Consider the following 25,726-nt stretch of genomic DNA (forward strand, 5'->3'; position numbering starts at 1 on the left):
AAAGAGGTAATAAGACTTTTGAAGAACATCCAGAAATATAAGATGAAGAAAACCTTAGCAACTGTGACAGAAGCCTTTCCAGAATTTATCTATCTGCTTAGTAAATACCGTCTTAAGCATATTTCACAAAAATATAAATCCAGTAAATATGACAAATTAAAAGATGTTGGAGTCATCTAGGTATGTTAGTGCCTTACGTGATGCCACAGGAGTGACATTTTCTTGGGAAAATATGTTAGTAAATATTAGTAATTAGTAAAATAGTAAAAATTTTTTTATCTCGTTAGTAAAAAGGAGACAGCACTAATGACTCACTTTAGAGCATAAGGATAACAACAAACTGTTAAATTATGAAGTTGATATTTCTTTATTAAATCATATATAAAAACACACATACATATATAATGCACATGGAACACTACTGAATTAATCAACCTACTATGATAAACTATCCTTCAAGTTAAGCTAACAATGGCATATACACTTTTTCCCCAAAGTATTTAAATTCAGGTGCCAATGAACTTCTCTACCACAATTTTAGATTAACTCATGAGACTAATTCTGCAAAGTATATATATTATAGTTAATTCTTGATTTCTGCCCATTATTCTTCTTCAAAGACAGAGAATTCAAGTGTTAAGTCTTACCTGACCAGGTTCTGTTCCAGTAACAGTCAAGTCTTGGATGGATCTACGTCTTGGCTGTCCGTTGCCTTTTAAAAGATAAAAAAAAAGTAGAATACTGAGATCTATTCAAATAGACAACAAGGATGTTACTGCTACAGTAGGAAGCTGGAATTTGTTGCTCCTTGGATCTATACAAAATGTTTGTGGGAAAAATAGTTAAGTCAGTTTATTGTTTAAAAAAAAAAAAAAAAAGAAGAGAATGTTGTAAGGAAAGGAAGAGAAACAGCTGCAGAGTTTTAACTCAAAAGTTGCCGGCCTCCAACAAAGTAGGTCCTGCTCCTACCCTACATGAATAGCTGCTAAACTCTCTTGCACCATCTTCTGTCATGTATTTAAATAGATGAATGTTTGTGGGCTGGGGCTGATGATGGCATCTATTTCAAGGACCTTACGTTACAATTTCTACAGCAAGACAGCTAGCCAGCAGGTAGTAGAACATGACTGGCTTTACCCAACAACAGTACCTTGTTCATTCAGAACCTAAAAGGATGCTTAGGCTTAAGTTTATTATACTGAGTCACACTTAACCCCATTAGTCTTTGTCAGAATCTAGTAATTTACTACTGGTGAACAACTCTTTTAATATTCCTACTGAAGAAGAATGACTCTCATTCCATTCTCGAATATACAGCTTGTTGAAATGGGCTGCTTTAGGAACTTCCATGCTAATAATAATTTAATCTAAAAATCAGTTTACGAAAAAATTCTAAAAATATAAGCAAAATATAATGAATTAAGCAAAAGTTTCACTCAGTACTTTTATTTGGGCATAGAGCTGTTTATACGGTATCATTTAAGATGAGAGATCAGCTGTCTAAAAGGAAACACAAAAATACTGTGAGAAACAGCTGATACAATACTCAAAATTCTTTTGACTTTGAAAGCTACATAATTTCTAAACTAGTAGGCAGCTTTGAGAAGGTACATTGTAACAGTTTTGGTCCGATTAGCAGAGAGAATTCATTCTTAAAATTTTATATTTCTATAATCCTTAGTATTTTATTTTATTTTTATTTATTTTTTATTTTTTATTTTTTAAGATTTTATTTATTTGTCAGAGAGAGAGGAGAGCGAGCGAGCACAGGCAGACAGAATGGCAGGCAGAGGCAGAGGGAGAAGCAGGCTCCCCGCCAAGCAAGGAGCCCGATGTGGGACTCGATCCCAGGACGCTGGGATCATGACCTGAGCCGAAGGCAGCTGCTTAACCAACTGAGCCACCCAGGCGTCCCACTCAGTATTTTATTTTAAACCAAGGAGCAATATAACTGAGCATCTTAATCCATGTGACCCCATTATTATTTTGTATGTAAACTAAAAGGACCTTACACAGAATGTTTAATGCAGTAAAATATGTAGCAAATATAAAAACTCAAGTTTATAGCTAAACTCCAATTTTTAAGACATCATTTTTTTTTCATTTTAAACTGTTTTATTTTTTTTTTTTAAAGATTTTATTTATTTATTTGACAGATAGAGATCGCAAGTAGGCAGAGAGGCAGGCAGAGAGAGAGGAGGAAGCAGGCTCCCTGCTGAGCAGAGATCCTGATGTGGGGCTCGATCCCAGGACACTGGGATCATGACCCGAACCAAAGGCAGAGGCTTTAACCCACTGAGCCACACAGGCGTCCCACTCAGTATTTTATTTTAAACCAAGGAGCAATATAACTGAGCATCTTAATCCATGTGACCCCATTATTATTTTGTATGTAAACTAAAAGGACCTTACACAGAATGTTTAATGCAGTAAAATATGTAGCAAATATAAAAACTCAAGTTTATAGCTAAACTCCAATTTTTAAGACATCATTTTTTTTTCATTTTAAACTGTTTTAGAATTCTCTGCATAATTTTAGCTCAAATTTACTTCAAATTTCATTTCATTCCAAGTTCCAACTTTTTAAAAAAAGGATTTTATTTATTTATTTGAGAGAGAGAGAGAGAGAGAACACAGGCAGGGGGAGCAGCAGAGGGAGAGGGAGAAGCAGGCTCTCCGCTGAGCAGGTAGCTGGATGTGGGGCTTGATCCCAGGACCCCAGGGCCATGACCTGAGCTGAAGGCAGACGCTTAACCGACTGAGGCACCCAGGTCCCCCGCAAGTTCCAACTTTTGGATACAAATTAAAATAACACAAATAACAGCACATCTGTTGAATCAGGCACACTAAGATACTGTTGTGAAAGTTTTTAACTCTCCCTGTTTCCTGAGGACAAAAAGATCCCTACCACCATGACTAATAAGCAATTTTAGGCACACTTCATTCAACACAATCATTCTAAAATTAGCTGAGATGAGACAGGCTTATAAAAACGTGTCTGGAATTCTCTTTTCAGATTAGCAACATTTGTGAATCTGGGGAACCACCCAGCACATGTCTCTAAAAATCATTACATCACTACTGCAATAACAACAAAAACAAACTCAAATCTAAGTAGGGTAGAAGGAAGGGGAATAAAAATTTTTAAGGAAGTAGGGTAAATAAGAGGTGGACACAGTTAACGAATGCCATAAAATGAGAAATCTTCAAGCTACAAAATGAGTCAAAGCAAGCATATTAGGCAATGCATTTTAATTAGCATAACCAATGCAGAAACCATCTGGCAAAGTTTAGACAAAGCAAAAAAGTACTGTAATCAACAAATACTTGTTGCTCCAATATTAAGTTTTAAGTTATAATTTGGAAATGTGAATGTAAAAAAAAGTAAAACTATTATTGCAAAAGAAAATTACTGGGTTGTGTTCTCAGTAAATTTAGCTGGAGTCTGAACTTTTTTTTTGCAATTAAAAACTAATTTAGAAACTCATTCTATATTTTTTCATGGTTCTTTGATATGTGCATACCTATATTACACATGATAGTATAAATGAAAAAAGTAGAATTGAGGGTCAGTATGATGTCCACAGATGCCTGAATAAGGAATCTGAAACCTGCAAATGATGTCCTGAGTATTTCATTTTATAATAAATTCTGGAACTTTTAGGACTTACCACAGGGAACAAGTGGTATTTTTTTAGAACAATTTCTCTAAGTAAGAGCAACAAAAGGAATAAACTATATCCCTAGCCCATCATAATGCCCCCACATACCCCTTTTCCCCCCAAAAAGAAAGTGTGGTTGAAACAGCAACTTTGTCAATTCAGTTGTTTTTACAATTAATGTCACAAAAACAGAATACATCTCTTCAAAAAGCTTCTCTTTGAAGTACAACTCATTTACTGAACTGGTATTTGAACAGAACCCTTTCTAGACACTCCTGTGGCTTTTCTTATTGGTTTAAGTAAGCTCATTATTTTCTTTACCTTAATTATTCTTATTTTTCTATTTTCCAAACTTCTTTAATATTCTTTTTATGTCAAAATCAACACTACATTTTCCTGGAGACATCTCTTGACAAATGTTGGAAATTCTGAGATTCATAAGTTTTGAATATTAAAATATTAAAACAATATTAATAATTATATAAATAACAAATATAAACTATTAATGAATATTACATATTCATTAAAATATTTTAATATTAGAATTTTTGATTAAATACTGAATGGTATAAATTTTAATAGCAAAATATTAAAATTGTGTCTTCATGTGTAAAATATATAAAATTAAAAAATTTGTACAGGCACTATACACTGTTGTGTTATATCACTGCTTCACATTAAATCATGCAATTTAAAAATGTATGTTCTCATTTAGGCTGCCACAAATTTCATATTCTTTTATTTTAATAAGTTCTGCCTCATTCCTTAGAAGGCCCCTCACGGTGGGTGTTTTTTTCCTCCTACCAAAGGGAAGTAATTATTAGTGGTATTTTACTTTCTAACAAACTAGTTTTATTAGTTTTTCGATTACAAAATGTTATCTTGATAGGCTACAATATGTAAAGACTACTAAATGTTCTCTTTAATGTTGGTTAGATTAACTTCCTTTTTAATTAGCCACATTTACAGAATTTTATTGAAGGTGAGGTGGCTATACACAACAGAAGCAGAAATATTTTAGCATAGCTCTCCTTGGCTGCAGAGTCCCAAATTCAAAGGTTTCCAGCTGCTAATGACACTATGTGTCCAAGGTAGGAACCTGCCAGATCTACACTTTTTGCCTCACTGTCTCTTCACACCAGCACTGCACTATTTGGGTGGAAAAACTACACCAACAATTGATGTACTTAGAGTTAAAGTAATGTTTATGAACAGGATCTACTGGTTCTTGAACCAAATATAGTATTATAAGGTATATTCTTGTCCTGAGGGGAGAAAGCAAAACAGTGCCCAAGTGCCTCTGAACAGTATCGCAGCGTCCAGCTGTCCAGGATTGTACAAAGCCCTCACTGCACTACCCTCCCCCACCCCTCCACTCCCCATCCCCACCAGGCCAATCTGTTTGCCTATTATCTAAGATCTCTGAAACTTCTGAAGGAGGAAAAGACTTAAGTATGAGAAACTCAACTATCCATTTATTTTTGTTAAATATGCTTGGACTCTCCCTTATTCTACTTATTCTATTTAACTGTTCATTATACTCATGAAAACAACTAATACAGAGCTAAAGATGTCTGGCATATTAAAAGCAAATATTCATTAAACTTTTCTCAGTTAAGATGTCTAAATGTAGTTGAAATCATAAGGACACCTGAAGTTCCTTTCAGCTTTAAGAACAGTATTACAAACAAAAAATATCAATTAAATTCAGGTTCTTCAGGGACCTAGGCAAAAACATTTTACACAACTGACTAAGAAATATCTGCACATTCAATCTTTACTATTTATTATATCTTTAAGCACTGCATGTAAGACAGAAAAATCACCTCTGTTAAAGCACTCTATGATTCTAAAATGCTATGCACCATTATTTTAGCCTTATCAAAGGTACACTAAAGCACCACTGTTCAAGGTTTTCAAACAGAAGCACATTAAAGCAATTTTTAATCTATGGAATAAATGAGAATTTTCAAGTGTTTTACGTGAACGCAAGAATTATAATTTAGTCTAACCTAAGAAATTCAGTACTACTGAGTATAACAGCATAAAAACTGTTTAAACATAAATATCCTATAAACTTAGTAGGTTACTTTTTAAAAGATGTATATATACTATAACTATGGTAGTCATATAATATCAGTATTTGGAAAAATTTACTTTTGCAATATTTGGAAATATATATCATCTTAGGATAGTAATCAATCTGGTATAAACTGTGTGTAAGGGGTTTCATATTAAAAAGTAAGGAACTACAGAAGACTAATGCTTCAGTGAAATCTTTCGAAGGCAGTATATATGTATGTATTTGATAGTATCTTTTCAGTGGATTTCAAAATGCTTTATTACTGCAGTTGATTTCCTTAAATGCTATAATTATTCACACAAGGCCTCCAGAGCAGAACTGCTGATTTTTTTTCAATTACTGAACTAAAGCCAGGAACAAAATTTGTATTAACTACCTAGTGTCTTATCCATGCTTTAAATGGGAAAAGACTGTTGCTCCTGTTAACTTTTTTTTTTTGACATTTTACCTGGTGATCTTTGACACCTGGATTTTTGAAAGAAATATAAATGAGGTATTCTAATACTAGTAAATATTATCAAAATGTATTATATAACTTCATAATTCATAATGCCTGTTTCATTTGAGTATCTGAGATGAAGATGGGGGAAAAAATAGAACCTTGGAAGCCTGGACACAAAAAAATGTGGGAAAGTCAAGAAAATCCAAATAGAAGAACCAAATAAACAAAAATTCACATTTTTATTAAGATCTTAGAGGAAAAAATAAGTAAATTTAAAGCAATCTAATAATAATCTACTCATTCATCTTTTCCTCAAATAAAAGTAAAACAAATGAAAATGAACTGGCTAAAAGGGAGAATTGATTACGCTTTTAAAACTTCCAAGTATTAGTGGAAAACATTTAAGAAAGTCTATTTCTTTTTCTCAAAATTCATTTCAATTTATAGTTTATAATGTTCAATAAACAAATAGATCAGAAAATGGTAGGTCAGTTTAAATCCTGGCAAGACACTTCTATACTTATATTTACTTTGCTTAGGTAGAACACTGTTATTTTGCAGGGCACTCTCCACAAATGAAGAATTAGCAAAATGTCATACTCGACTGGCAATCTGCTCTTAACTATGTGTCACTTGGTAATAAAAAGCCAGATTGATCTATAGCCACTCTCTGTGGCTTATAGAGAAAAGTAGAAGGGAGTCATCTGCAACAAACATCGCCAACACTTCTTCAGAGCCGGGTCAATGTAGAAAAGTATAAAAATTGTGTAGCTTAATCCATAGGAACTCCTGAGGTATTAAAGATCTATTTTTGCATGACCCAAGTGACTATCACATTAATGAAAGTTATTGTAAGCCACAGATTGCTTGAAGGATGGCAGAATACAAACAGTGCTGAAGAGCAAGCAAAAAAACAAGACTTGAATTTGTTCACCTCTGACTAGGCATTTCAGTTACTATAAAAATGTATTTTTTTTAAAAAACTCTTTAGAGTAACAGTGTGTACTTTACAATTTTAAAAACTTGGTACATGTAAAAAAGTTCAAGCATGACACACTTTCAAAAAGATGTATTTGTACATTGCCAAAAGTACACATGAAAGTTTTCGTGATGCTCAAAAGAACACTCTTATTAAAAGATGCAGCTCATTCTAAGAAGTACATTAGACTCAGTATATTACACTTGGGCAATGGACAGTACTATTCAAAATACTAATTCATAACAGATAAGATAAAAAAAAAGCTATATTTTAAAAAAATGCTTACAAATGGGATCCAGTATTCAGGAATACCTGTTTGGATATAGCAAGAAGTTTTGACAACAAGAGCTTGTGGGAAATGGACTTTCAGGAAAAAAATTCTAGAAGGTACAAAGAAATTTTGGGAATTAAGGATCATCTTCCTTTATAAATTAAAATGGCCATGTAAGACATTTGAAATATTCCCAAAGCATGGGTTATATTTTTATATTTAATTTAATTTAAAAATACAACTTAAGAACACATTAATTTCTGGCTTTTATGTCCAACTGTTATTAATTTCAGTGCTTGTATTCTTTTATTAAAGAAAGCAAAACTGATTAATGTTTGGATTATCTGGGGGGGGGAGTCACCAAGAATATTTAATAAAATGTGTTACTGAATACCATCTGTATTTGAACAGCATTGTTGCTCTGGCAATTAAGAGCAGACTTAAGGTTTCCTGACTCCCAACAAGGACTCAGTGTCAAAAAAGGGTCTGCTGGCCAAAGAGTTCTCTTTAATGTGAACACAACAGGAGCAAGGCAGAATTACTGTCTTCTCTGACTCAAACAAAAGAGGAGAAAATGGATGTGATTTGGAGTCAGATCTAGGTTGGGATCTGGCTATTTGCCTCTGGGAAAACCACTCAAAACCCATTAGATCTGAGTTCCTCACTCCTGAAAGAGCTGTAATTTAATCTGGTAACCCACTTATAAGACTGTTGTAGAGGTCAATTAGGATGGTGTACTCTAAACTACTTTACAGGCCACACAAGAGTATCGAAGCAGTTTCTCAGCATTGGCACTGTTGACATTTTAGGCTCAGTAATTCTTGGCTTTTGGAAGATTATCTGGTACACTGTAGGATGTTCAGCAGTGTCCCAGGGTCCTGCTCACCATATATGCACCTGCCACTTGTGACAACCAAAAATGTTTCCAGATGTTGCCAAATATCCCCTGGAGGGCAAATTCATCGTGGTTGAGAACCAGTAAGACTATTCTTTCTCTTTTTTCTCCCTCATTACTTTGTACAGTACTGGCTATATCATTCAATGCATGTGTGTGTATGTGTTCTTAATGCTACTCATAAGACATGGCTTAAGATTATACTGCCAAATTCTAAATTCTACTGATTCACTCAAAAATTTAAAGTAATCACAACTTAACAGTATGCATATTTGTGTTCCCACTTCTTTAGTCAAAATATTATTCCCTTAAATGCTGTACCTTTCAGTACAGAGGTAAAATGATCTTAAGTACTCTGTTAATTCTGCAAGCAGGCCATGACTCAATAAATGAAATTACTATGTAAGAAATGGGTTAATTCTTTTTTCTGAACAGCAATAGTGATGGTGTTACAGAATAAAGCACTTTGAAAGAATAAAAATTACTTTAATATAAAATGGTTTTATACAGACAAAATGCCTAAGAATTGTATTATTTATGTTTTATCCATATTTATAACTTATACAGATTTTATATGTATCCTAGTTCCTAGCCATGGGAGGTCAATAACAGTTTGTTTATTTAATAGGCACATACTTATTAAACACTATGTGTGAGGCACTGTGTCAGATAACTGCTGATACCATCAGTAGTAAGTAACAAAGACATGGTCTCTATTTTGTTTTCATTTTACTAGAGGAGAAAATGACCTCTAGGTTTTCAACTTTGATACAATACTATGCTAAAAGCACAATTACAGTGTATAGAGTGCTGAGGAATTTACCCAAATCATACCCATGAATGTGTGTGGGGAAAATTGTGTATTTCTTTTTAGGGAAGAGGTGGAGGAAAACCCAAAGCAGATGGAGAAATAAATGATAATTCTGATGACATATATTAACCAATAATGAAGGTAACATATGCCATTTAAGTTTTTGTCAAATATGGTGATTTAGATTCATCTATGAAATTATTACCGTAACAAATAAAAGCAATTTACCAATTTGAGATGCTGAAGTACCATGTGTGAGTTAGGTATAAAAACATGAAATTTGCAAGAAGATTCTCTTGATAGCATATAAGAATCAGAATTGACCATGATTCTTTGGCAGGATACCATGCAGCAAATCTCATTTGGTTTTACTTTGTTTCTATCTTCTAGGTTAAGGCAAAATGGAATTTAGCAATTCTTTTTTCTTAACTTCAAATTTCAATTGCTACCAACAGAAAGAGGCTTGGATAGGAAGCCTAGAAGGAACCCGAAAAGTAGAAAATAAGGAAGAAAAGGAGCCAAGGGACAACAAATATTTTTAAATAGTTGTTTCCTCTTTCTGCTGGGTGCAAAAAAAGTCTTGGTTCAGCTCATCTGCTCATTTAAAAGCAGCAAGCAAGCTGGTAAAATTCTAGGCTAGTGTTCTCCCTTCTGGGAAAAGGTTTACTACCCTCCTTTTTGGAGATTTAAGGTGTCCTGTCAAGTCTGCTTCAGTATATATAAATGTATAGTTTTCAATCTGTCTTCCTAGTCACTGCATGCAAGGTATCTATTTTTATGTCCTAGACGAATTGGAGCAAGAAGCATTTTATAAGTACCAGGGCTCATTATTTCGGTCCCACAGCTATTAGACCACCTGAGTTGGTCTATGATACCTGATATGACGATCTCAGGGACATCCAGAATGTTGCCAAATGAAGCAGTTTTACGGTGGCCCCGTTTAGGCTTGGAATAGGCTGCAAAAACATATATATATACAGTATACATGCAAACAACCACAAACAGTAACACGGAAAATGATTAACTACAAAACCAGAATACTTTTCAAATAGTTATGTTAATAATACTTCATGCAGAATGGCATGCAGAACTATCTAACTTTTTTATCCATGCTTAGAAAAGGCATGATTTAGGAGAAACAAACTATCAATAAAGATGTTTCACATACTAGTTTTATTAGCAGTAAAGAAAACAAAAAGGACAGAGACAAAGCTGCAGGGTAATAACAAAGCTAAATTTCAAACATGTTCACAGAAACAAACTACCTAAGTGAAATCACTGATAAGCGACGGGAGGGCTAGGATGAAAGTGGGAAGGGAGAGAGGAGTTAAAAAGAAATAAGCTGCCATATTTGTTTTAATCACACAAACACAGGAATATATGTTCAAATCAGATGTTTCTTGAAGTGTGCTATAAAGTAAAATTTGTGATTAAATGTAATTACTGAATTGAAGTGTGAAATGTTTATGCTTTTGTAAATAAATATTTACATATACTTCTATTAAACTGAATATTTACTGTACTTTCCAAAGTTCAAGGTGCATTTCCATTAAATGTGAACAGTATTAAAAGCTGGAGAGTATGAGTTTTTCAAAGTAAGACAATCATAAAAAATCTGAACTATATAAAATTCAGTGATGTTTAACAGCATCTGTTCTATATTTAGAGAGGGTAGGATAATTTAAATATGGTTGTTTTTAACCTAGTGAAATATCACTTCTGTAAGGAATAATTATAAACCAGTGCCTGACTAGAAAATTGACACTAGCAAAGATATAAAAACCGTTATAACACCACTTCTTTTTTTAGAATAGCAATCATTATTTAGCAGTTCTAACTTGAATGATATCCTTCAAGTGAAAAGGTTCCCCAAGTGTGAAGATCTATCACTGTGTGCACTATTCATCTGCCACTACACTGAGATGCCCTCACCCCACAGAAAAACACCTGCGATTCAGAGACCAGGAAGGCTTGCTAGTGGCTGGTGAGCTTCATTCAACTTGATCATTTATAAAGATCTTCTGTGTGGCCAAGACTGCCAGTCCCCTGCCAATCTCTATTCTTCCCTCCTTCTTAGCAATAGAACCCTGACTTTACTCAGGGTAGCAGTGTTCCCAGATAAAAGATCACAGATCCTTTTTTCCCTTGCAGCCAGGAGTAGCCATTTGACCATATTACTATAGCCGAAGGCATCTATATGGAAGTTGTTAAGGGGAACTTCTGGTAAAGATCCTTGAAAGAGCCTGGGCATCGACTCTTTGGCCTTTCCCTAATTTTCCTTTCTTGCTGCCTGGACTGTGGATGTGATGACTGGTGATTATGACAGCTATTCTGGAGCACAAAGTAACCTTGAGGATGGAAGCCACACAATAGGACTGTGAGCCAGAGACAGATGAGCTCAGGTACCTAATGATCCTAGAGCCTACCTTCAAATTTCTTTATGTGTGAAAAAAAGTTTATGTGTTCAAGACACTGTTATTCTGAATATTCTGTTATAGCTAGCTGATTCTAATGCTGATACAATCAGTGTTCATTATTAGATGAAGACAAGTACAGTATGTTGGTCCTCTGGAAAACTTCTTTCTGAAAAGAGCTCCACAAAAAAGGGAGAATATTCTATTTAGGAAACAAAACAAAACGAATGAATGAGAAAAAAGACCTAAAAAAACAAACAAACCAACCTGGTTAGCTAAATTAAAAAATGTATATGAAAATACATGATACATGAAAATACACATGTACACACATATATGGTTAAAAGACCAGAGGTAAATACACAAAACTGTTAAGTGTTTATTTCTTAGTGGGACAATTATGGAAAACTGTTTTTTTAGTTGTTTGTTTCCATTTCCACATTTCCCATAAAAGAAATGTATTTACTTTTATAATTAGCTTCCCTCTACCCCTGGAAGAACTGAAAGAAAACAAATTAAGCCAGCATTACTAAGCTGAAACCTGGTTAGAAAGAAGGTTACAAGTTCACTCAGGTAATAAAACATATACAATTGACCCTTGAACAATATGGGTTTCAATTGCGTGGGTCCAATTATATGTGATTAAAAAAATATCGTATAGTATTATAAATGTATTTTCCTTACAATATTCTTTTTCTTTTTTTAAGATTTTATTTATTTATTTGACAGAGAGAGAAAGAGTACAAGCAGGGGAAGCAGCAGAGGGAGAGGGAGCCAGATGTGGGGCTCGATCCCTGGACCCTGGAATCATAACCCGGGCCAAAGGCAGATGCCCACCCAACCAACTGAGACACCCCGGTGCCCCTATTTTCCTTACAATATTCTTTTTTTTTTTTTTAAAGATTTTATTTATTTATTTGACAGAGAGAGATCACAAGTAGATGGAGAGGCAGGCAGAGAGAGAGAGGGAAGCAGGATCTCTGCGGAGCAGAGAACCCGATGCGGGACTCGATCCCAGGACCCTGAGATCATGACCTGAGCCGAAGGCAGCGGCTTAACCCACTGAGCCACCCAGGCGCCCCTCCTTACAATATTCTTAATAACATGTTCTTTTCTCTAGTTTACTTTACTGTAAGAATACAGTAGAAAATACATATAATATACAAAATGTGTTTACTATTTGTTACTGGTAAGGCTTCAGGTCAATATTAGTAGTTAAGTTCTGGGAGAGTCGAAAGTTACATGTGAATTTTCTTTCCTTTCCTTCCCCCCCCCCCTTTTTTTTTTTAAATGATTTTATTTATTTGAGTGAGAGTGAGAGCATGAGGGGGTGGGGAGCAAAGGGAGAGGGAAAAGCGGCTCTTCACTTAGAGTCTCTTCCCTGACACGGGGCTCGACCCCCTGATCCTCAGATCATGACCTGAGCTGAAGTCAGACACTTAACTGAGTCACCCAGGTACCCCTGGATTTTCATTTATTTATTTATTTAATTTTATTAGGTTTGATTGATTTATTTATGTAGGGAGACAGCATGAGCCAGGGGAGAGGGGTGAGAGAGGAAGAGTGAGAAGCTCAAGTAGGCTCTCTGTCAGACACTCAAATGACTGAGTCACCCAGGCAGGCACCCTACATGTGGATTTTCAAATGCATGGCGGGTTGATCCCCCGAACCTGGACGATGTTCAAGGGTCAACTGTAATTGTTTTTGTGCTAGCCAATGCTTTTGTAATTAATCCTTTTAAGAATTGAAAAAATGTAATTTAAATGCTAGCTTTTCCAAGATTGAATAAAATTACCACGATCTTTTATATAGCAATTAAAAGAATTAGCTACACCCAACTTAGCTATTTTTGCTACTGGAAGGAAGAGGTGCAGATAGTAAGGCCAAATCATATTTGGATCTAGAGTACATTTTTCTACTAATTTCAAAACAAAGTATTTGCTATTATTTGAAGTCAGCACAAATTCTAGTAGAATCACTAAAAATCCTCTAAAACATTCTGGTTTTGGCAAAATTTCAATTTTCCACTTAAATTTTCAGTTCATGTTCGAGCTGAAAGAATTACATTTGATAAAATATATTTTTATGATCCAAATAATTTTACAAGTCATATCTGCTTTATTTGGAACTGGAGAAAAACATATAAATTATCCGCTAGAAGCTTAGAAAGTATCTTGTAAGCCTATTTCCTGCTTTAAAAAATTTTATGACACAAAAAAACCAATACTCCCACTACTGAAACAATTAAAACTACTCTTTCTACTCCTCTTCAGATTTTTATCTCCTTTTTACCTGTGGTTGCAGCAATCCTGGCTTCTATTTCAGACATGTCAGCACTCATCCTCTTGCCCTCGGAGGTTGGGGGCAAGCTTTCCACGCTGCTCCCACGGGAAGCTCCCAAGCTTAAACGTCCCGATTCACTCTGTTAAAATTATAGGTCAATTTGAATTACTGAAGCTCTTTAAATTGAAAAATCCTGGGCAGCCTAGGATGAGAAAGATATCACCTGAGATCCTTAATGGATTCTGTTCTGTTCTGAAAGAAAAGGGAAGTTTTAAGGGAGAGGAAGCTGCAGGGGTAAGGGACAGCAAGCTCCAGAAGGGGCCTTTAGGAAAGGGTAGTCACTGGAGTTGGGAGTTAAAGGCTACAATTATTAGTTAACCTAAATGCCGCAGGTAAGATGAATGAATCACTTAAAATACTTTTAAATCAATAACAGCAAAAATATATCTGGACAATATGAAACGACAGACTTAGGGCAAATCCTTTAACTGGGTAGTAGAACCAAGAAATAAGCATTTTACTTTTTTTTTTTTTTTTTAGCATTTTTATATTTTTAATCATCAACCATTAAAGTTAGGGAACATCACAGGCAGGGAGCTGCACTGCTGGCAAAGGCAGCAAACATCAGAAGGGAAAATAATTTGATCAGTGATAAATGGTTGGAGAATCTCATTTTATGTCTCTATTCTTATCTGTCTGCTTCAGGAACAAGATTCAGCATTAGTATAATGGAAGGTAACAAAAAATTTCAGTTAGTATAAAGTTATGACTACTAGTAAGGTCATCACATAATTTTACTTTTAGTAACAAAACAAACCTGTTGCTTTGCCTGATTTTTCAACAATTTTGATTCTAAGCGTTTAATAGTATCATTTGTGGCAGGAACTTGCTCCATATTAGTGTCACTTTTATTACTGGTATTTGTAGAAGCGATGTCCATGAATGAGCCTAGGAAAGTAGAAATATTTATGACTACAGGTTGGGAATAATACAGAGGCTTCATTCAATAATATGTAACTTAACTCTTTTCTAAACTAACAAGACATGAACAGAAACAAAATAAGACTTTTCAAGCCAATGAAGAGATCCAAACCCATTTTAAATGAATTTTAAGGATAACACAAAAAGGGAACCAAAATGCTTAGTCTTCTAAAAATCAAGGATGACTATAAGGTTCTTAGCCTCAGCTAGTAAATCAGAGCAGCCATTAATCAAAGTTGGGAAGACAACGGGAGAAGTAAGTTTGAGGGGAATGTCAGGAACTTAGTTTTTGGAAAATGATAAGTTTGAGTTCCTATTAAAGATTTGTATATATTTGGACAGAGAGAAAAACAGCGAGAGAGGGAACACAAGCAGGCAGAGTGGAAGAGGGAGAAGCAGGCTTCCCGCCTAGCAGGGAGCCCAACATGGGGCTGGATCCCAGGACCCCGGGATCATGACCTGAGCCAAAGGCAGATGCTTAACAACTGAGTTCCTATTAGGTATCAAGTAAGGAGTTGGATATAGGAGTATGAGGTTCAGGTCAGGGAGGGAAGAAAATATCAGCAAATAGATGGTATACAGAGCTGTAATATTGGATGAGACTACTGAGGAAATGAGTATAGAGAGATAAGCAAAAGAATATTAATGACTGAGCCCTAGGCATGCTGACATGAATAGGTTGGGAAGGTAAAATTACCAGCAAAGGAAACTATCAGAGAAAGTGGCCAGAGATAGAAGATGGAAATCCAGGCTAGTATGATATCCAAGAGACCAACTAAAGAAAGTGCTACATATAAGGAGAAAGTAATGAACTGTGTCAAACGTTGCTGAAAGCCAAAAAAGATGAGAACTGGGGGTGCTTGGGTGGCGCAGTTGGTTTAGCATCCAACTCTCGGTTTTGGTTCATGTCAGGGTCATGAGATGAAGCCACAAGTCAGGCTCTGTGCTCCTCAGGGAGTCTGCTTAACATTCTCTCCCTGTCTCCCTCTGCCTTTCCCCCACGCTTATGGATGCACTTCCTCCCTCCCTCCCTCTGAAATAAATAAATCTTAAAAAAAATGATGAGAACTGAAAATCATTTCAATTTAGTCATGTGGAGACAAATGGTGACCTTGACAAGAGCAATTCTGGAGTAGTGGTATAATAAAAGCCTCAACAGACTGGGCAATAGAGAAAGAGGAAGAGAGAAGCTAAGAGGATGCAAATACAGACTATATATGCCCTGGGAATGATTCCAGTAGAAAGGCTGGTGATGCAAGAGACTGAGGGAAGAACTCCTGCAAAGAGCAGATGGGATATAGTGCACAAGTAGACAAGCTTGCCTCTGGTGAGGAGCATGGAGAGCTCAGCCACAGTAACAAAAAGAACGTAGACTAGATGGGCACAAATACGTAGGTAGGTGGGCAGATGTAGTAGGGGAGCCTCTGGGAGCTATCTTCTGATCATTCCAATTTTTCAAAGAAATAGGTAAATAGGATCAGCTAAAAATGAGGAGTGAAGAGGAGGTATTTAAAGTTTGAGGAGAGAGGCTAAAGTGTAAAATTAAGTCACGTAGGCAAGAGGAGACAGACTAAACTACAGTACAACCGTCCAGCATCACTCTATCACTAAAGCATTTGAAGACAGTAAACACATGTTGTCTCCAGCCACATTCAGTTGCACAGTTACAGGCAACGGCAAGCTGAGTGTCAGACCGAACCATTGGTGGTTTAGTCAAACAAGCCTAAGACAAGAAATTATAATAACTATCTGGAATTAAGTGAAGGGAGGATAAAAGGAAGGATCTAAGAGAACTGTGGCTCAGTGAAAAGATGGAAGGATCAAAGGCCTGAAGGTCACAGTACTTAAACAGGGACAGAGTTTGGAGGTGGTGGTAGAAACAAATAAAGGAATTTTAGAGAAGTTCACTTTAGAATTCAGAGCAACTTAAAGATTTTTAGTAAAAATAGAATTTGGGAAAAACTATTAAACCAGCTTAAAATAAACGTAATTATTTTTGAGGTGAAGGAAACAGCAAACTTATTTTTCAGTAAAAATAAAATTTTAAGTACAGGATAAATATATGTGTACATATACACATGTATCTTTTAGTTGTAATTAAATTAATGAGTGCTTAAAATGCCATATATTTTGAAAAGCAGTTTTTCTAAGTTAGAGACTTATTTCTACTGTCTCTTCTGATGATCACAAACTACAGATCCCACTACTACTCTGTATTTAGAAAACTAAGGAACTTTGAACTAAAAATAAGTTTCTATAGACTCTTCTATAAAGACCAAAAAGAAGAGTGTTCATGATAAAAAAATATGCAGTTTTAAAAATTTACAATGATTTCTAATATTTGTACCCATACCTGTGTATGGGTAAATACACAGATATTTACCCATATCTGTGTAAAAATGATTATTTTTCAAATAAAGAATGACATCCCAGCAATATAATATACTATCTTTTTATATTTAACTATACAAGAATTCTAAGACTTGGAAGCAAGACTTTAGTAACTCTTTAATCTGGGTACCTTCCTGAAGAATGATGCACCTGGAAATCCAAATTGCAGTCAATCATATGAAATGAAGAAATTAAAATGCAAATGGAGACATCATCCATTGCCTCTTGATTATAATTTCATGGGAACAGAGACAAAAAAAAATTAAGTTATTACTCTTCCAATCTATCCATTTACCTGTACTGGTGGCAGAGTTGCTCTGTCCTTCATCTGAATACTGACAAGGGTACTGTAATGGCTCATCTGCTCCTGGAAAGTACTATATATGAAAAAGTAAATCAAAATTTAAAATTTATTTAATACAAAATAAATACTGTAAGAATTAACTCGAAGAATACACATTAATTATTTCCTTGTCCTGGGATGTGAAAGTAGCGGAGATGGTGCTTTATTTACCCTACAACATATACTGAATTTATAGAGGTCTAAACTCAGTATAATGCCTTAAGTTTGTGAACTTGCAAAGATGATGATAATGTGCTACTCTTTTAAATTTCAACTGTGATCAATGCTGTGTATGTACTTTAGTATCTATTTTACACAGAGCCTAGATACTCCTCAAGAAAACAGCTATATTTTTCTAGAGGAACATACCAAATATAATAGTATTATTCCTCGTACTTAGGTAAAATGTATTTATGTTCTCATAGCACTGATACAAACTTTCAAATTGTTAAAATTATTGTCAGTCTGACAACTGAGTTTGGTATGTCAGAGAATAATTAGAATATTTTGAATATCAAAGACAGATTATGGCTGTTCCTCTATAAAATGGAGATACAATATTGGAAATTTTGCTTGTCAAAAATTAAAATTCAGGGGGCGCCTGGGTGGCTCAGTGGGTTAAAGCCTCTGTCTTTGGCTCGGGTCATGATCTCAGGGTCCTGGGATCGAGCCCTGCATGGGGAATCTCTGCTCAGCAGGGAGCCTGCTTCCCCCCACCTCTCTGCCTACTTGTGATCTCTGTCAAATAAATAAATACAATCGTAAAAAAAAAAAAACAACCCTAGAATTCAGGGAAAAAAAGAAAAGTGTTCTTTTCAAATCAGACAAAGCAGATATAAGTACAATTACAATCTGAACAATTTATATATCCCAATGTTTTAAGGTATCTCACTATGAAAACTAAGTTGTTTTCTTATGAGCACATCTTTAGGGCCTAAAATTCTACATATAGCTGGTACCTACCCACATATGATGGGTTAAACTTTAATCAAGTTAGTTCAAGCTTGGTTTGCCTAAATCATTTTCAGTAGAATAAACAAATCTTTGGCCATCTAGGAAGTCTACATTTAAGGAGACTGAAAGGTTCTTCTACCGAGCAAAATTATTCTACTGTTCTAAAATTCAGACACTTTCATAAGTATGTGAACTTTTAAAGTCAAAGTACCACCTGGGAGATTTTGTTAATGTACCAAAAACTAGAGGCCTAAAATTATTCAAATAATTCCAAGTGTCTGCTTATTATAGACTAAGAAATTTTGATAATCATTTGAAAGGATTCTTCTAAATTAAAAATTTCTATTAAATCCTAGATGTTTAACTTTTTAATGGTACAAGAAAAGCTAAAAATATGTAATTAAACACCAAAAGGTAAAAATCATGAAATACATGTGTCTGGGAATACAACCATTCTATTGCCTTGCATAAATGACTGCTTGATGAAGATCTATATCAAGAAAATTTCAAATTTAGTTTGTCAAGTATTAGAGTAAGAAAATACCCAAGTCCTGTATAAAGACATCTAATTTAGCTTCTCAGATTACAGATGAGGAAACAGGCCCCCAAACAAACACATTTGTTCACTAAATTAAGCAGGAGGAAAAAGCAAGTTCAGAAATCTAGTTAAGCTATCCTTCCATTACAAAGAACTAGATTTTTCCCCCAAAATTGTATCAGTAATAAATGCCCATTCTAACTTGGACAATACAGGAAAGTATAAAGCAGAAAACAGCAATATGTCTTTTCACTTTAAAATCCCAAACTCAGTATATATACCAAATTCCCCTAAATCCAAAGCCCCTCAAAAGAAGGATTATACCCGCATCAAGTGAGTCATTATTTTCACAATTTCCTCCATTGAAGGGCGCTGAGAAGGATCTTTAGACCAACAACGAGTCATCAGGCTCTCAATGGGCTTAGGTAAATTTTTGATCAGTGGTGGTCGAGTACCTATAATTGAAAATTAGAAGGGGGGGAAAGAATGGATTTACCCAAAGAATGGTGTAAGCTTTTTATATGTACTCCCAATACAGTATTTATTTTATAGATCTTATAATTTAAGATTTATTTTGGAATAATAAAATTACTTTTTTTTGTCTATTAGGTTTACATTATATTTTCATAAAGGGGAAGGTACACCTTTCCCAAAGTTAAATTAAAATTTTTATATGCAGTACAGTAGGAGTAAGACTGAGAAATAGTATCTCATTTGTTCTAAACATTGTTCTTTTAACAAGTAATAATGGCTTAATGGGTGCTTTGAGGTAATCTTACTTGAACTAGGTAGGTCTTCAGATTCACTATAAAAATTTCAAATGTGTTTGAAAAATCACCTTCCATAACAGAAAAGTCATCAACTATGGTGTTATACTCACTGATCTCTAAATGACTCTTTTGTGGTGGCAGACCTTTCTGGCTGCTGTGAATCCATCTCTTCACCAACTGAAAACTGTCAACTTTTGTGTAATTACCAAGATTAACAGAAAGGTCCCTAACTGAAAAAGAGCCTCAAATATAATGAAATCCTTGTAATTTTACCAACTAACAAGTTAGTTCTTTTATTCTGTACTTCCCCAACAGTCAATTATTTACTGACAATTAATAGAAAAACAAAACACATTGTCTTAGTCAATGCTCCAGCATTCTCTACAATGACATTAAAGGTGGTAAAATGAAAGACAGTACAGGAAACTAAAAAGAACACTTAGGATTACTCATATGATGGTACTGTTTGACAAGTCTATGAATGACGTAGTTAGGCAGGTATTTTTATGATCTGTGGAATAGCGTACTAAAATGCCAATAAAATTTAAATAATCAGAATGATTATAACCAATTGACAGAAATTAAATAATAGAGAATGATATAAAAATAAAAAAGGTTAAGCAATTTCCCTCCATGAAGAGTTTATTTTCCCAAATCATGTAAAATAACTTGATTAATGAAGAACATATATTCTAATATCCTCAGTGGTTAGAAACATCACAACTACATGTCTAAAAAAAGCAGGAGGGATAAAGGACACTGAGTTCATAAGTCAATGTAAGCTAAAAATAGGTACACTGGGAATCAGAAAGATCTGGATGGGAATCCCAGCAATACTTTACTAATCTAATGACCCTGAGTAACTTCCTTTCCCTCTCTAAGACTTGGTTTCTGTAAAATCGTATAACTGTTAAATGAAGCAATAACATACTCCCCTTATAAGGATGAATGAGAAGATAAAAAGAAAGCATATGTGAAGCAAAACTTTGTGTTTTGCCTTTATGAATAGCTGAAGTAACAATTCTTATATTATTCTTTGCTCCCTCAGGAGAAAAGGCTATACCTCCTCAATTACCCTAACCTTGAAAAAGATTTTATTTATTTATTTTTAAGTTTTATTTTCTCCACAGAGTCCAATCTGAAGCTTCTCTATCCCCTAGAGAAAGCCAACCTAGGTAGTTGGCTCTGGCTGTCTACTGATGGCCTTTCCTTAATTAGCAGGATCAGCAGACCTCCTCAGCCTTGGGTAAAGGACAGGACCACTCTCAGTACTGCCCTACCTGATTCTGGGGGTGAGGAGGAGGGTAGGAGACTGATGACAGCAAAGTATTCTGGTAACAAAGAACGGAACATTTTAATGTTAGAGATAAATGGTCTTCTCTGGGGTAGATACAATTGTCCAGACAGAAAATATACAAAATATATAAAAGAAAAATTTCCTTTTACGAACCGTTATGAACAGCCCACATGATACGGAAAGCTGGGCCACCAATCTCATCAAAGGGTTTCCGACGTGTTATCACTTCCCAAAGGATAATACCCCAGCTGAAGACATCACATTTTTCACTGTAATTGCTACCTAGAGAAAAAGGTGGTATAATTTCAAGACTCTTTTCCACATGACTTACAGGAACAACTGCTTTCATAAATTTTTAAGAATGAGCACTATGTACAAAAACAGGAGGATGCTGCATGTATAGCTGAGAAATTACTCTTTCTTAATTTCTTAAGTAACTTAAGTCTCTGCAACAAAACATTTATTTATGAACTGAATATTAATGATGCACTAAAAAAACCCACTTTAGAAAGGTGGTCATTTTCTACCTTTTCATGGAGAGCCACAGGATTTGTCTTTTATTTATTCAGACTTTCACTTTCTGTGAGGCAGAGTATAAGACATTTGTACTTTCCCTTCCTTCATTTTTTTTTAAAAGATTTTATTTATTTATTTGATAGAAAGAGATCACAAGTAGGCAGAGAGGCAGGCAGAGAGAGAGGAAGGGAAGCAGGCTCCCTGCCGAGCAGAAAGCCCGATTCGGGGCTCGATTCCAGGACCCTGGGATCATGACCTGAGCTGAAGGCAGAGGCTTTAACCCACTGAGCCACCCAGACACCCCTCCTTTCTTTCATTTTAAGAATTTAATTTCATTCTTAAATTTTCCTCCCCCATTCATTACTCTATTATCACAGCAGAAGAAATTTCTAATTAAATGATAAAACTTTCTTTTCAATATCTGGCAAGACAAAAATTCTTAATTTGCAAACTTTAAAGTTGTAAGCAGTGAAAATGATGGATAACAAATTTATCAGAATGATTATAACCAACTGACAGATTATGCTGCAAAATTTATAGGATCATTAAATTGGGCCAATTAGCAAACTAAACAGCAAAAAAACTCCCCAAACCCCTAAAATCCATGTAAGAATGACTATAGTACCACACATGCACTAAGAAGTATACTGTAAGCACTAAAATATTAAAATCTAATTTGGGTAATAGGGACTGACATCTTTCAGAAATGAAGAAATCACTATAGCCTTACAGTATGAACTTTTATTACTCTGAATTATTTCTGGCTTCTGGTATAAATAAGTCTTTTTGCTCTTCACATTACAGTAATACTATGTGATTTTAACTCACAGAAAAGCATTTTAAATGAATTGTTTCAGGGGTGCCTATGTGGCTCAGTCAGTTAAGCGTCTACCTTTAGCTCAGGTCACAATCCCATGGTCCTGGAATCGAGCCCCACATAGGGCTCCCTGCTCCATGGAGAGCCTGATTCTCCCTCTCCCTCTGCTTGCCACTCCCTCTTATCAAACAAATAAATAAAATCTTTAAAAAAATTGAATAGTTTTAAATCAATGTATTCTATATATGAACTTAAAAACAGGGGGCGCCTGGGTGGCTCAGTGGGTTAAAGCCTCTGCCTTCGGCTCAGGTCATGATCCCAGCGTCCTGGGATCGAGCCCCGCATCGGGCTCTCTGCTCTGCAGAGAGCCTGCTTCCTCCTCTCTCTGCCTGCCTCCCTGCCTGCTTGTGATCTCTCTCTCTGTCAAATAAATAAATAAAATCTTAAAAAAAAAAAACAAACAAAAAAACCCAGGAAGCACTATTAAATTTTGTACAATTTAACGTCTGCTGGTTCATTCACTTTTTAACTGAATTTTATGGCAAAACAGTTCCACTCAAGAGACCAACAGCATGGCAAATTTCTCTTTCTCTCAGGTGGCTAAAAACAAAGAAACAAAAAAACTTTAAATTCATCGAAAATAAAAGAAGCCATAATCAGAATCTGATTACTGAACATATCTGAATTTAATGGACATACTTTCTAACACACAAATCACACACCTTCAGTTCAACTTTTCTCATTTAAAAGATAACTTGATGTTTTCATACAGAAAGGTATTATGAAATTTATGGATCATTCTTTTAGAACTTGAGTGAGATACAGAGATGTAAAAGAAATTAAACATCTCATCCTTTACTAGTCTTTCTCGGTATCATATTTCCACCAAATTACTTGCAATCCTTTTAAGGCATGCTAATAATTTAGACTGTCAGTTTTTAATTGCTAGGAAATCAATACAAAGTACAACTGATTCTTGTTATTCTTGGTGTTTATGTTCTATAAAGTTTCTGTGAAGACTGGACTAGTGAAAGCTGAGTCATTTGCTCATGGGGGCAATCAGGGTTAGGTTCCTGTGAACCTCTTAATGTCACTGATCAGTATATAACCTTGTTTTATATGGGTTTCTGTTTAAGACACCTTATTTAATATATATGTGAGTTCATTAACATTGACCTCATGGAACAGCACTATAACTCATGTCTGAATAAAGATTAGCTAGCATATTTCTCTGTTAAGACATATCACAGCCTTGTTATACTTAGAACCACTAGAAAGCACTTCAATGCTGCCCTTGGAGGCCATCTTAAACAGCGAAATCACCAACAAAAAGCACATAAAAAACGAAAAAAACACAGCACGAAGTAGATCATTAAAATGACACAATAAAAGAGCCGAAATAAGAAGGCAGTGTGTTGTCTTGCTACTTAGCTGGGAACGTATGTTGGACGACTCAAAATGTTCCCCTGCTCTATACATGCCTGCAAATAACCATGAAAGCACCATGAATACTGATTTTCAGGTTAAAAATAGGCACGTTTTACAGTTGCAATAGGTGGAAAAGGAACATGAGGCTTGACTGTACATATACTTGAACTTGCATAGGACACTGCTAGACAACACAAATCCTGCTATGAGATTTAAGATCTAGGGCTGTATTTATTTACTGCCTCTTAGACTTTAGTACCGTTGACCTGTGAATACTTGTATGAATTGCAGAGGTCTACTTAAATGTGGTTTTTTTTTTTTTTTTTGAGAAATACAGTACAATACTATAAATGTAGTTCCCTTACTGTTTTCTTAATAACATTTTTTTTATTTTATTTTCGTGTAAGAATATAGTATATCATACATACATAAGTATATGTTAAAAGGCTGTTTATTTTATCACTAATGCTTATGGTCAATAGTTGTCTTTAAGTATTTAAGTTTGGGGGAGTCAAAAGTTACATGTGCATTTCCAGCTGCACGGGATGGTCAGCACCAATAACTTCTATGTTGTTCAAGGGTCAACTGTATATCCTTTCTAGTATGTACTATGCAGAAATAAAACCACTGAAACCGGGTAAAGCCATAAACACACTCTGGATGTACATGGAGTAAGAAGGCAGATTATCAGTCACGACATGCTTTTGTCATTTACCTTCAAAAACTTCAGGTGCCATCCAAGCAGCACTCCCCTTGTTATTGGTCATATGAGTCTGAATGTCACAGGCTGTACCAAAGTCACAGATTTTTAATACTGTCCCGCCTGCAACCAGCAGCAAGCTGTTTACAAAACAACAAAAACAAAGGTTGTAAGACCAACACTTGATTATCTACAATAAAAGAGGAGGCATTTGTGGTAATAGAAATGGTAAAGCAAAATGTCATCAACTTTTGTCAAACACTTCTTGGTCACTCTAATAGCTCAATGGTTCAGAGGAATATTAGCAAAAAATAAATTGCCTTAACCTAGTTCTCTTAGGGAGACTGCTAGATCCACATTTTGATGTCTTCATCTCTATCTCCATAATCTTTCCTGACTATATATCTCTCTGGGCCAAAATAAAATATGGATTTAAAAAAGTTCTAGTAGGTCAACATTATGTGTTCTAAAATGGAAGTAAATGGATATCAATACTTTTGTAAGTCACTTGTCCCCTAAATTCAAACTACCTATTGCAGTGTTTTTCTAGCCAATGGGCTGTAGGTGGAAGTGATGTAGTTCTCTTTTAAGCCTGGCCATAAAAATCTCCCACATATATATATTTCTTTTCCTTTCCTCATACGCCATGGAGTACAGAGGATTTTGAGCTACAAGGAGCCTGGGATCCTGAGCCACCACATGAGAAACTTGCTATTTCATTTTGGACTTCACATGAGTGGAAAAAAAAAAAAAACACAACAAACTAACTTGTATTTTGTAAAGCTATGAGATTTCAGAGCTTACCTACTGTTAACAGTGCAACTCTAACCGATATAAGAAATTGGTATAGAAGTGGATGCTGTTATAACAAAAATCTAATATATTTGATATTAACTTAGCAACAGGCAGCAAGAAAGCTAAAAACTGGAGGCTGGAAAGAAACAGATCCATGTAATGACATGGCAAAACATTTTGTAAAAATTGTCTCCTATGATAATCTGTGGCCTTGAAGGACTGGAAAAGCTGACTGCTTCTAAACTCCAAATAGCAGGAAATAAGACTGACAAAAGCCCTTAAGACTCAGTACCGCAGCAAAGAACAAATTAAGAGAAAGTACTTCCCACCTGAACGTAATAGTTTAATTAAAATGT

At 35.1% G+C, this 25,726-nt stretch overlaps 1 protein-coding gene across 1 annotated transcript in view; it reads right to left on the reverse strand.

Annotated features, from left to right (window-relative positions):
- Positions 1-25,726, reverse strand: part of MAP3K7 (mitogen-activated protein kinase kinase kinase 7) — a 76,639-nt gene that overhangs the window by 23,025 nt on the left and 27,888 nt on the right. The window contains 8 exon segments of the mRNA XM_047733596.1: positions 648-712; positions 10,019-10,099; positions 13,850-13,979; positions 14,658-14,788; positions 17,508-17,589; positions 19,372-19,502; positions 21,268-21,396; positions 24,591-24,715. Of these exon segments, the coding sequence (XP_047589552.1) occupies positions 648-712; positions 10,019-10,099; positions 13,850-13,979; positions 14,658-14,788; positions 17,508-17,589; positions 19,372-19,502; positions 21,268-21,396; positions 24,591-24,715 (874 nt within the window).

Source organism: Lutra lutra, chromosome 6 (assembly GCF_902655055.1).
Source record: "Lutra lutra chromosome 6, mLutLut1.2, whole genome shotgun sequence".
Taxonomy (NCBI): Eukaryota; Metazoa; Chordata; class Mammalia; order Carnivora; family Mustelidae; genus Lutra; species Lutra lutra.